The following is a 13,506-nucleotide window of genomic DNA, read 5'->3' on the forward strand; positions in this document are numbered from 1 at the left end:
TTGATTCCCTTTCTCTAAGCCAGGAACCAGAGCTCCACAGTTCAGGGTAGAAGTATATGGTCAGCACTACTCTAACAGGAGGCTTCTTCCCAGGCTGCCAGCCGTGGAAAGGTCTTGTGCATCATCTGGCTCGAGCCCCTTGTTTTACAAGTGAGGAGCAGAAGAGTGACTTGGCCAAGATCACCTAACTTGAGAAAGCCCATGATAGCAACAGGAGGCCAGAAGAATGTAATGTGTGGACTGACCACTTCTCCCTGTCGATGGCCACCAAGCTGTTCACACTGCTGTCTTCTCTTCCCAGACTTTTGCATAAGCTCCCCACAACCTGTTGGCCCCGCTAAAGTCAGAGGGATTTTTAAAAACCCAAATGTAACCATGCCACTTCCCTGCCAGAGTACTGTGATGGCGATGGGAGTGGCTCCATCCCTCTGGTCCTCTATTGAAGGCCACAGGTCCTGTCCTGAAAGCCTACAGCTCTCCCTGCTACAGCTCCCACCCTTTGACTGTTCAACCTTGCCACCCCTTTGCAAATAATCTCCTCATAAAATTTCTCAGCTACCTCTTTTGAGTTTCCTGCTGCTTCTCGCCAGGACCCTGAAGATACGAATGGGCTGTAAGTCCCTGTGATGTGGCTCCTGCCTGCCACTCCCATCTCCACCTACCTTTCCCCCCGAGTTCTCACTCCAAAAAGCCCTATCCCTCCTTGGATGAGTTATAGGCTGCAGGTTATGTTAGAAACTCATAATTCTCAATAAATCTTCATGGAATTTATCATAATTTGTCAACATGTGCATATGTCTATATGTACAGAGACACATGTGAGTATTTGATCCACTTCCTTCTCACTAGATTGTAAAATGAGATCTCCTGTTGATCTGGTTTCCAGAGTATGAAAGCTAAAGGGTTTGGAGGCAAAATGCTCCCAGAGACTCAGCTGCTACCAGCTTCCTTGTCATTCTCTCTCAGTGACACACAAAAAAAGGAAAATGAACAACTGCTACAGATGCTTGGAAACAACACTCCTGGCACCTCTTCAGCCAAACAGCATGCAGAGAGCACCCAGTTGGAGAAGGGGGAAATGGATGCTGCCTGCTCTGGGAGCTGTGAGCACAGTAAGGCCTGGCGTCACAGCCTGCCCTTGGGAACGAAGCCGACAGCCCACAAGAATGTCCCAAAGATGGAGGAGGCTATTACCATGGCTCATTCAGACTGCACTGCATGGGGAGGAGAGAGTCTTATTATTAACCTCAGTGTATTAATATTTGAAAAGCATCTTCATGATGATAGATAGCAGTCACCCAGGGAATGGGAACAGCCTTGGTTCTGCAAAGCGTTCTCAGAGAGGAATAACAGCTTTTATCAAGAGGGGAGAGAGGACAATGGGAGAAAGTGTTATGTCCTGGGCTGGGGAACTGTCTTGGACCACACAGCAGGTGGCCTGCTGGCCTCTCATGTGGATTTGTCTACACAGGTAACTAGCAGTTTCATCTGAGCAGTGGCCTGTCTCAGGAAAGCAGGGGAAACTCACAATGGCTGACCTCCAAGGAAAAGCTGCTGAGCCAATTATTTTTTCTTCTGACTATACACTAAAATGATTGCTGATGATTATACATATTTCCATGAATAGTATATGTCCATAATATATGGTTTCTACATAGAACTCCACGTTATGAAGTTGGAGAAGAAAACATTTAAAAACCCCCATTAATGATGCCATCTTTGTTCTCACAGGTAGCTTAAGAGAGACATTCAGATCATTAACACCTGATGGTCTCCAGCAGCTACATCTGAACTTGTCAACTTAATACACTGCCAAGAAGCTGCTGAACCCTCACTCTTCTACCTCCCCACCCTGCCCACCACACACTGTGGTGAAATCCTGCTCTCTGAAAGAAATCATTCACCCTCTGGATACAAAGCCCTTCTCAGGCAACTGGGGCACCTGGAAATCAGTGTCATTCTGGTGCAGGTGGAGAAAGAGGTCCAGAGAGAGGTCAAGCATGACCTTTTGCCACCAAAGTCAGGAAGGAGCCAATAGTACCCTCTCTTTGAAGTTTCCAAGGAGCCAACGTGGGTGGGCAGGGAGTGGCAGGATCTGAGGGCCCCTCGTCCTAAGGCTTTGATGGAACATCTGCCAACCACAGAACTTAACCTTGGGGCTGGGGCAAAGTGGGTCTGGAAGATGTTCAAGGTTCAAAGTGGCAGCAACTCTGTGCTTCAGAGCACAGGGACACAGCCTGCTGTGCACCTGCTGCCCTGTTGTGTCCTCTGAATTGTCCTCAACCAACCTCACCACTTGACCTCATCTTCCATCTAGTAAGAAGGTTATAAAGACAGAATGCAGAAAGGAAAGGCATTTCTAGTTTGAAATATCACTTGGATTATGATTTAAAGGCAAAGCCAGAGTGGGCTACACAATTTGTGCACTTTGTTTTTTTTTTTTTATCTTTTATTTATTTTTGAGAGAGAGAGAGAGAGAGAGAGAGAGACAGCATGAGTAGGGGAGGGTCATAGAGAGAGGGAGACACAGAATCTGAAGCAGGTTCCAGGCTCTGAGCGACCTGTCAGCACAGAGCCTGACGTGGGGCTTGAACCCACAAACCGTGAGATCGTGACCTGAGCCGAAGTCAGACGCTTAACCGACTGAGCCACCCAGGGGTCCATGTGCACTTTGTTTTAAAAGGGCGGCTCTGCAGTCAGAGTGGCTAAAATCAGCAAATCAGAGAACTCTAGATGCTGGCGAGGATGTGGAGAAACGAGCACCCTCCTACACTGGTGGGAATGTAAACTGGTACAGCCCCTCTGGAAAACAGTGTGGAGATTCCTCAGGAAATTAACAATAGAACTCCTCTATGACCCAGCAATAGCACTGCTAGGAATTTACCCAAGGGACACAGAAAGGCTGATGCATAGGAACACATGTACCCCAATGTTCATAGCAGCACTCTCAACAATAGCTAAAACATGGAAAGAGCCTAAGTGTCCATCCACGGACGAATGGATCAAGAAGATGTGGTTTATCTATACAATGGAATACTACAGGGCAATGAGAAAGAATGAAATCTGGCCATATGTAGCAACATGGATGGACCTTGAGGGTGTTATGCTTAGCGAAATAAGTCAGGCAGAAAAGGACAAATATCCTATGTTTGCACGTATAGGAGGATTAGGAGGAACTTAACAGAGGACCATGGGGGAGGAGAAGGGGGGAAATGGTGGGGGGAAGGGAGAGGGGCAAACCATGAGAGACTCTTGAATGCTGAGAACAAACTGAGGACTCATGGGTGTGGTGGGGGAGGGGGGAGATGGGCATGGAGGAGGGCACTTGTGGGGATGAGCACGGGGTGTTATATGGAAACCAACTTGACAATAAACTATTTGTAAATTTAAAAAAAAGCAAAATAAAGTTTAAAAAAGAAAAAAGGGCGTCTCTGGGGGTGCCTGGGTGGCTCAGTCAGTTGAGCATCAGACTACTGATTTTGGCTCAGGCCATGAGATCCAGCCCCGTGTTGGGCTCTGTGCTGATAGTGTAGAGCCTGCTTGGGATTCTCTCTCATTCTCTCTCTCTCTCTCCCTCCCTCCCTCCCTCCCCCCTCCCCTGCTCATCCATGTGCACACTCTCTCATTCTCTCAAAATATACATAAAAAAATAAAAAAATGTTAAAAGGATGGCTCTGTGTTCAATAGGCCACAGAAGATGATGAAGGACATGTTGAGACCTCTCCTTCTCACAGATCATCTTAAGAAGCCTTGCATTGCTGTCTGTACCATGACCTTCCAGATACCTCTGTGCTCTGATGAGCTGGAAGTCATGCAGTGGGTGGCACTTGGGATGCCCAGATTTCAACGTGAGTGCATTTCAGCGAGGGCACAAGGTTTCTCTTTTAGGGGCATCTTTCTGTTGCACTCCTCCTCTGCCACTTGGGCCACATCTACTCTGAATCGTGGGGTACACAGCCAAGTGCAAGGAGGTACACAGGCAGGCAGAGGCCTCTTCTGGGATCAGGAGAGAGAGCACAGAGGGCAGGCATTTGGCTGGTAAATTCCCTGCAGCCTGCAGTGCCTCATCCCTCATCCAGACAGCCACAAATGTTTACCAAATGGCTCCCCGTATGAAAAGGGAGAGGACAGGAAAGGGGGAGCGAGTGAAAATGAGGGTGACTCCAGGAGACACTGGAAGCCTTTCTACTGAAACCTGAAGGCTGGAACTTCTTGGAGGAATTAGAACTTGAGCGTTTCAACTGTTCCCCTTCCTCTAATCTTTCAAAGCAAGTCCTAAAAGTAGGAAGGTACCAGAGGCAGTCATCAAAGCAGGGAATGGTCCCTGTTCAGGAAGAAGCCTCAGGGTGACCCATCACTTAACTTCTTCAAGTGCTGCCAGGTTTAGAGGCTGACACTGAGAGCTAACATCTGCCAGGGACCTACTGGGCAAATATTCCTCTCTGGGCACTGCTGAGGCCAAATCCATTCCCTACTATTTGCAGGAGCCTTCTGCAGCACTTTCTTGCCCACCTCTCCTTCATTTCAGTCAGGCTGACCCACAATGTCAAATCCACAGTGATTCATTTGGAGAGAGGTCAGTTATTTGTATACCAATGTGGCAATTTCCACAGAATAACCAGATGGTTTGTTTATATCAGTCCAGGGAGGAAGAGCTGGGAATGACTTGAAATGTAAAATAGGGAGTATTTCCTCTGGAGCTGAGAGGAAGTTGACTTAGGAGGCAGAAAAAAAATGGAGTCCTGTTAACCAACTGCAAGACTTCTAACCACAGGTCACTCTGTGGAGAAGGACCCTGAGAAGCTGCCACACCCAGAAGGGCATCTAACCAGCCTCATCATCCTTTGGTTTCTTGGTCTTTCCAGGTTCCAGGTCACTCAGCTGATGGCAGAGACACAGCTAGGATCCTGGCTGGGCAGCCTTAAAGATAAAGATCTACACAGCATGGGGCTTCATCCCTGTGGGCACTGGGTCTCTGGGGACCAAGCCAAAAGCTGCAACACAAGAGTTTCTCTGGTCCCTGGCTCCTTCCAACCCTGGCCTTCAGAAACAAAGGAGGGTGGTGTTAAGAAGGAAGAAACTGGCCCCTGAAGAGGCCAGGATAACTGGGACTATGACTGAGTTAATGATAGTGAATGTCTGAAGTTAAAAGAAGAGACAGAAAGATATTAGTAAGATTTCCTGTAAATACTAACATTCACCTAGTATTTTCTTACTAATAAAAAACTTTCATAAACTTTATCTTACTTGATCTTCACAAGACCCTTGGGAAAGAACTACTGTCCCCATTTTATAAGACAGGAAATTGATTCAACCGTCCTCCCATAGTAGTAGCATTAGAGGGAAGAGTAAGAGACACAGGACCAAATGCCTTCCTTGCCGTCATATGCTCAGTCATGGGGGAGTGGCTATGGAGAATGCAGAAATGATAGGAACTAGAGGTGCTTCTTCCTCAGCCTCTTTGGAAAGGCTGACCCCTGCCTGGGCTTCCACGGCAGCCCCAAAGACAATACTGAAGAGAAAAACGTCAAGAAGTTAAAATTGAGGGAGACAGACAGCCCTTTCTCTGCTCTGCCTACCCACCAGAATGGGTCCACCTGACCTCTCTACTTTGGCCCCTCCCACAACTTTCACTTATCCCACAGCTTATGCAGAGTGGACTCTCAGAAAAGTCAGCAGACTGCTTAGGTTTCTGTTTGTTTTTTAAAACCCCAAATGGACCCCAAACTTCGATGGTTGCTTGTTAGCCAGATGTTCTAAATTGTTAAGGTCCAGGCATGTAATTCTATGCTCTGTGCCCCCCCCCCCTTGGAGGAGGGGTATTCAGAATTCTCTGGTAGATGAGATGCAAACTCTTGGTGAGACACAGGCAGGGCTGGTGGAACCTCTTTCTTCAACAACCTGATCAACTTACTTGCACCAGTTTTCCAACCTGCTGCCATTCATTTAGTCCAACTGGATAAACTTGTACTCCACCTGCTTGTCAGGATCTCATGTACCCTTCAGTTCCCTAGGGCCTTCTCCACAACGAGTCCCCAGTTCTCCCTCCATCTCTTCCTTTGCTCTCTCTTTGCTACTTAATTATATGTCTTTCCTACAGTTCTTCTCTAATTGTACTTGTGCTAATTCATTATGAACATTATTCATTTCTCTAGTGGATCATAAACTCCTTAGAGACAGATACTGTGTTGAATTCATCTTTGTGGTTTCCTCCTCCATGTTCTTGTCTGGTCAGGGGGTTAGCTCTACACATAGTAGGGGTATAATAAATAACTATTAAAATGGAGTTTTCCTTGGTTTCTTAAAAAACAGGGTATCTATAAAACATATCAAAGGGATCCCTGCAAAAAAGACAGTCCCACTCGTACTGTCCTTTGACAAGACATATGGAAAGACATATGATACCCCTCTCCCTCCATCTCTATCACCAGGGTCAATGCAGTCAGGCCTAGCTAGCACAGAGACAGAAAGAAGGTAAAACAGACTGGTGAAGACAAAGGTTCCTAGTTTGCTTATTTAAAGAGGTTAAGATTACATAAGCAAAGCAAGGAATTGGTGTTATTATCTGTCCTCAAGGGAAACCTAGGAGGGAATTTTTAAGGGTAGGGAATGGGGAGGAGTGGATGAAGGAGAAAGAAGAGGAGTTCCCCACAAAGAACCAGAACACAAAAGCTGATGGCTGAGATGGAATCCCCATCATGACAAGGGAATGAGACACCCCATTCCTTTTATGGTAATAGGAAGCTCAGACACTCCTAAGATGAAAGGTAATTATGGTCCCACAGCGGCCAAGAGCCCTGCTCATGACTCAAGGTCAGCTGGAATTGGAGGCATCTGGGAGCAGACTGGAGGGAGAAGGTAGAAGAATACTACCAGAAACTTCAGATAAGACCACTGAGTGATGGGGCACTGGGAGAATCACTCCAGAAAGTGCTTATGGGTTAGTGTGGGTTCTTCTTACAAGGTGATGATGGGGAAACAAGTCTGATTCAGGTTAATAACTGGTGGAACAGATGATGGAATCTACCCCCAGCCCTTCCACCCACACACTATCCCACAGAACTCAAACTTTCTTTATTGGCCAAGGACTTAGTGTCAGAATATAGCCACCCTGGACCAGGGTCCAGGGAAGCAGTGGTCACAGGGGTTGGTAGGAGGAAAAAAAAAAACAAAACACCCCAAGAATCAGATCTCAGCCAGCAGGGGGAGGAGAAACCATTTCTGCTGGAGATTTAAGATCTCCCCGCCCCTCCCCTCACACAACACACACACACACACACACACACACACACACAAATCTATTACGAATCTAAGTAAAAATCTAATTCCAGTTTAAGGATAAGAGGTTTAATCTAGAAAATCCTGCTTCCTGAGCCAGTGTGGGGAGGATGTTATCTGTTCTCAATGTCCAATCAAACCACTCTTTTCTTTTAGGACCACAGAGAGAATGATCATTTCTCTCTCCAGGACCAGACAGGAGACTGAGGTGCATAATGAGGCTGCATGCACCTCTGCCTGGCCATCCAGCCCCTCAGACACTCCTTTCCTGGACTTTCTCTCAGTTCTGACTTTGGCCACAGATCACTCAGGATAAGGCAGAGGGCAGGGCCCACCTGTCACCACCTCCCACCTGGGATGAACCGGGGCATGCGTGGAAGCCTCTGCTCCCTCCCAACAGGGCCAAATCTACCTGAGCCACACAACCATGTCTCTATCACCCCCCTGCCAGGGCTCACGCCAATGCACACAGAGGACTGGCCACAGGCAGGGAAGAGACTGAACCTTGGGACTATGAGACTGGCTCCTCTAACCCCCATGGCCCCAAATGGTACCTGCCAAGGCCTTGATCCGGGACCTCTCAAAGAGCCTGGCTGAGCTGTTGTCATTATCCAGCTCATCGTCCGGGGCATCCCAGCGGGCATTGATCCGGCTGTACGGTGGCTGGTTGCCCACGTTTTCAAACTCCGTGGCCGATGTCATGTCAGCAGGCTCTCAGCAGTTATGCCTGCCTCAGTCTTCATGGAAGGGTCCCTAGGGGGGACAGCAACACAGTCAGAGGGTTAGCTACCTCCCCCTTGGACTTTTTCTCAGGGGAACCTTATTCGGAGCATCCAGCAGGGGTAAGTCCTTGCAGGAGGAGCACACTGTGCCATCTGCCGGGCCATGCTTCCCACCAGGGATCTCTGGGTTATAGAATATTGCAGCAGCAGCAGCCGCCGCCACAGTAACGGCGACAGTGGCGGCAGGGATGGAGAGCTGCAGGCAGAAAGGGTCAGGACGGCCAGCAGGTGGAGACGTCAGTCGCAGCAAGCCTGCTTCCTCCAAACCTGCAGCCAAGGCAGCTGTGGAAGCTTGGGAGCTGGAGAGGGGAGGCTCTCCTGGGAGCCAGGGAATGATCGGGGTGGGAGATGGGTGGGGTGGGACATGGGGAGTGGGGAGAGGAGCAGCTCCTCCCTGTGGACTGGACCATGACCAAACCTGGACGGGTAGGAGAGGTGAGAAGTTGGAAGTTGGCTGAGTCCCACTCAAACGTGAATCCGTGGGGGAGAGAGACGAACTGGAGGTGCCACTGATGCCACCAGCCCCAGCAGCTATGCTGGGTGAAGTGTACTCCTCTCAGAGGCTGCCTAAGATCCCTCCCAGTGCTTCCCAGCAGCAAATATTTAGAAATCTGAGTTCTTGGTTTTGTCTTCTCTGAAGTGCAATCAGGTAGGTGGACAAAGCTGAATCCCAAGATAGGCAGAGGAGCCCAGATGAGCCTGCTGTCCTATCAAGGCTGTCAGCATGATGGTGGTGGTGGTGGTGAAGGGATCCCATGGACTGCAGAGCTATGTGTGTTCAACTGTGCAAGGCACATGGGCATCAGGAGCACTATGTTCTCACTCACCCGTCATTTATCATGTTGCTCATTCATTAATGATTAACTAAAATATGTACCAAGGCTCAACTAGAGAGCAGAAACTATATGAGGCAATTCCGAGTAAGACAAGAAGTGCCCTGTCCTCATAGAGTTTATACTCTGGCAGCAAGGTACCCAATGAAATGAGCAATTATAGTAAGGTGTGCTGTGTGCCAATGCTGGGAAAGAATGGGGGGTTGTGGGGGATCCATGGAAGGGCTGGATGTCAAGGTAAGGGAAGTACTTGTAAGCTGGTTCCCAAAGGAAGCTCAGAAGCATTCTCTGAAGGGATAAAGGGACAAGTCCAAACAAAGCGGATAAAGAGCAGGTACAGGGTTCTGAAGGTGAGAAGGAACAGGGCAAAATTTAGGAAACTTACAGCATAGCTAGAGGGTGAGGGCAGGGTCAGGGAGAAAAGGGGGACAAGGAGACTAGAGGTGCAAGACTAGGGCCTTAATGTCTTGGGCTTTTGGAAAATGACTATCTTTCATTCAGCCTTAATTTCCTCTCTAGTACCTGCCATTCAGGCATCTCCCCAGGGAGCTAAAGGGATTCCAAGATCAAGTCTATAAGACAGGACAGGGAGCCCAGAGCCTTTATATCCAAAGAACAAAACAGGGTGGGGAGGCCATGAGGTGGACAAATGACAAGTGTGGACAACTAGTGAGCTGTGAAGCCGCTTCTCCTATGAATGTGTGTACACACACCACACTCACATATTCATATGTGAGAGTACACACATACTCACATCCCACACACACACACATGCAAACAGATGCATGTTTGAAGAAGAAATGATGCAAGCTCACCAATCCAAGTGTAAATGCAGTGCTGTTGCCCTTATTTTTCAGACACAGAATCACTTCAGATTCCCTTTTTCCCCAGTCTGATTAATCAATCTCACCACAACCCTTCGAGGTAAGAAGCCAGAATTATCCATCTTAATTGCACAAGGAAGAAAATAAAGGCCTAACACAAGATGCAGGCTCCCCAAGGTCATCTAGGGAATTACTGCTATGGCTAGGGCTAACAGCCAGGCTGTAGCCTGACTTATCCCCTTCCACCAGGCAGATTTTAGGGAAGCGGATTAGATTTAGGTGAGAGAGAACATGGCACATGGGGACAGAAGGCACTCCCCAGTTTCCAGGACTTGACAAGGGTATTTGCTTCTCAGGGAAGGGGAGATATAAGGTGGGGAAACCAGTCATGACCCCAGACAAAGCATGTCCTGCAATGCCAGGCCTGTGCCCAGGAAGACCCTTATCCCTTAAACAGCTTGTCATCTTCCACAAATGGACACACTACTTCCAGGGCTGAGATTTCACACTCAACTAGTTGGGCAAAGAGAGCTGTGAAGGACTCCTCCTCCTCATGCCTTCCCTCTACTGTGCACCCCCCTTCCCGCCCCTTCCCTGAAGGGGCGCTACTGCTGGCTCCCAGCTCCAAGCAGGATAGAGACGGACAGGCTGACCACCTCCTGCTGGCCTGCAAGCCTGTCCAGTGGCCCCTGAGAAGGGCTGAGCTGCCAGACACAGGAGGTGAGGTAAGATCAGATCCTGCTTGCAGGAGGTAACTGGACCCTGGCTCTCCTTCTTGTCTTGGGCTATTTTTAAGAGCGGCTGAGAGAGGCCCAGGCCATGGGCTGGGGGGGTGGGGGAGTAGGGGGGCGGGCGGGCAGTGAGATTACCTTTGCCATGGCTCCGTAAATAAGTCTGCCCCAGAAAGATGAGCCTGAGCAGGCACACCAGCAGGCCCAGCATTCAAGACAAGATTGATGGCCTTGGGTGCAGAAGAGCAGCCACTAAACAGCAATTCATCCTGCTTAAAAACGCCATGCCTCCTGCTGCCATGGCTCAGAGAAGGGAGCGGCCAGGCAGTGGCTTGGCAGGGACTGTGATAAAACTCAAGTGTAAGTCTAAATACACAAGTCTAGGGTTTGTGGGTGGGGCTGTTTTGTTTTTAGGAGGTCGGGTGCCTGAAGACAGCCACCAAGGAAAGAAGATGCAGAAACTAAAGGGAAGCCCTCTTCCTCCTGCCCCATAGCTGTGCCCACCCTGGTGGCCCGCCCAGATGGCGTTCCTTCAGAGCCAAGGGAGGCAGGGGTAGTGTGCTCAGTGGCTCAGCAAGGGAAGAATCTCAGACAATCAGTTGTGAGAGACAGAAGAGAAGAAAATCTGAAAATAGGAAAGCTATAGATGGTTATTCCAGGAAAACAAAAGCAGAAACAAAACCCCAAACAAAGCCTGAAACCAAATTTGACCCAGAGCTTCCCCAGTGTCATCCATGTCAATTTACATTACTGTCATAATATCCCTTTGAAGGCCTGGCAATAAAGAAACCAACATGACTAAGAGAGTAGCGTATGTTGGGGGCTGCCCGTGGGGACACCTGACCAAATGGAAAGTCATGGAAATGACAAGTTGGTATCTGAGGGGAGCCTGAGGGTCAGGTAATCCGGTCACATTTTTAAGGACATAAGTCACCTATATATCTAGAATGGGCCTCCATTCAGTATGAAAGACAGCAAGCACTTGGCTAACATTAGACCTTAAACGCACCTCACCTCCTGCCAGCAAACCCAGGAGAAAGGGCATAAATAGTTCCTTGTCATTTCACTTCCCAGTTCACCCTGAAGCTCCTAAAAAGCTTGTCCTAGCCCACCAGACCCTTGTCAAAGAGGAAGTGGGGCTTCCCTGGCCTGTGTGACTCTGTGCCGGGGAAAGCCCACCTTCCCTGTCCATGTGCCTAGTGCAGCAGGGCAGGCCTGTCTCCGAATGCAGAGTCCAGAGGCCCGCCATCACCTGCTGAACTTCTGCCACTCCCTAAGGCCAGGTTATATTTTGATCAGCATGGGTTCCTAGAAGACTTGCCCACAGCTCAGTACAGAAAAGCTCATCTGATCATACAGGGCACTCACTCACAGGAGTGCCCACTTGGTAAATGGATTTCACAATATCACCGCCACAGCTCATAGCTCCCCCTTTCACACTGTGCCCAGGACCTCATCCGTTTCTGAGATCGGGTGTTAGGTCTCAGAATCTCAACTTCACACACTATACCCAGGTAATCCCTGAGGGTGGTCGGGACCCCAGGAAGTGGTGGCAGTGGCACAGCAGCAGCAGCCTCTGTCCCGCCTGCAGGGTGCTGCCGGCCCTAGCTAGAGCTCACTTCAGGCTTCCTGCAGCACAGAGCAGAAGAGGCTGCAGGCACTGCTCTATCCTTCTGGACTCAGTCTCCTCTTCCCTGCGCTACTTAGAAGAGAAGCAACAAAGCCCAAAATTCTACTTCAGGAGTGGGAGATGGGGGGGAGTGGGGGGAATACAGGGTGATGCTGTTCTTCCTTCGCAGAGTCACAAGTCACAGGCTATTGGAAAGGCTTAGATGGAGTCTCTCTTAAACAGAAAATTTACACCCATTCTACCTTTACTTTTCTCTCTAGCTGTAAGGTTGGACTTTTCACTTGCTTTCTATTTTGTCCTGCCCCTTTGTGCTACACCAAACCTGCTTTTAACATATTTTGATACTATGGCAATCCAGGTCAGGAGAGTAAATCCTGAAGTCTCCCTGGTAACTTTCCTGCCAGTGCATTTACTAAAATGGAACATCCTCCTACTCCCTCTGATCAAATCTCACTGCATATTTCCAAATACCCTAAAGAGCAAATATATACTCACTAAAACAGCATGAGAACCAAGGAGATGCCCAGTACAGAGTACACTAAATCTATCTCAAACCCTAACCTCCCACCCCCACGCTCTAGTCTGGCACCTCCATCTGTCTACCAGATATCACTACCTAAAAATTACAGCTCAGTCTCAATATGGCTAAGCCTGCATGCATGGCTCCCCGGACAGAACAAGGGAGTTTCTCGACCATGGGGTGACAGTGAGTCCCAGTGAGATAAGCATGTCACCTGTGTGTGACTTGTCCAGCAGAGGGGCACCATCGGCAGTGCCTGGACCAAGCTGCTTCCTCTCCTTAGAGCACATACTGCCTTTCCACACTCTGCAGTTCCCATCCCAATCTGCCCTGGCCCACTAGTCCATCAGTGACAGAGGATAGTTAGGTGTTCTTAAAGGGTCAAGATTCCTATCCAGGGTTGCCACCTTCAAGGATCCGCATGTATTTGCAATACCCTGGCCATTCGAGTCCATGGCTATTTGGTAAGGCCTTACCCAGATCCTTCTGGCTCCAGTTTCTGTCACCAGGCAGGGACTTCAGGCTCACATGTCACAACTTGTCCATTCTCATCATGGAAAAATCTCCTACTAAGAACTGGCTCCAGTTATGCTGCAGCTGCTGGAATGGGAGTGGGGGTATGGTGGGATCATGACCCCAACAGTTCTTACAGGGATTTGGTTGGAGAACAGGTGCAGCTCAGCACTGATGTAGGGATTGCCCCATCAGCCCTCTATCTTACCAGCATCTATCAGCACTTCACGTTCCACACAGAAGCCAACGTCCACTGGGAGTGATTAAAGACAGGAGAGATGATACTCTTAAAATACGTAGTATTCAAACACTATCCTTTATTGGGAATCTTGAGCTCAATATCTACATTTTTCAGAAAACTATTACAACCCAGTACTACCTCTTATCTTTCCCAA

The 13,506-nt window shown here is 48.8% G+C and overlaps 1 protein-coding gene across 1 annotated transcript in view; it reads right to left on the reverse strand.

Moving 5' to 3' along the window:
* The window catches only part of SPTB (spectrin beta, erythrocytic), a 72,846-nt gene extending 64,860 nt beyond the window's left edge, over positions 1-7,986 (reverse strand). Inside the window, exon 1 of the mRNA XM_039242145.1 lies at positions 7,833-7,986. Coding sequence (XP_039098076.1) covers positions 7,833-7,980 — 148 coding nt within the window. The 5' untranslated portion in view covers positions 7,981-7,986. The remainder of the gene's footprint in view (positions 1-7,832) is intronic.
* Positions 7,987-13,506: the final 5,520 nt, after the last annotated feature.

This window comes from Hyaena hyaena, unplaced genomic scaffold (genome assembly GCF_003009895.1).
Source record: "Hyaena hyaena isolate Hyena2069 unplaced genomic scaffold, ASM300989v1 scaffold_208, whole genome shotgun sequence".
Taxonomy (NCBI): Eukaryota; Metazoa; Chordata; class Mammalia; order Carnivora; family Hyaenidae; genus Hyaena; species Hyaena hyaena.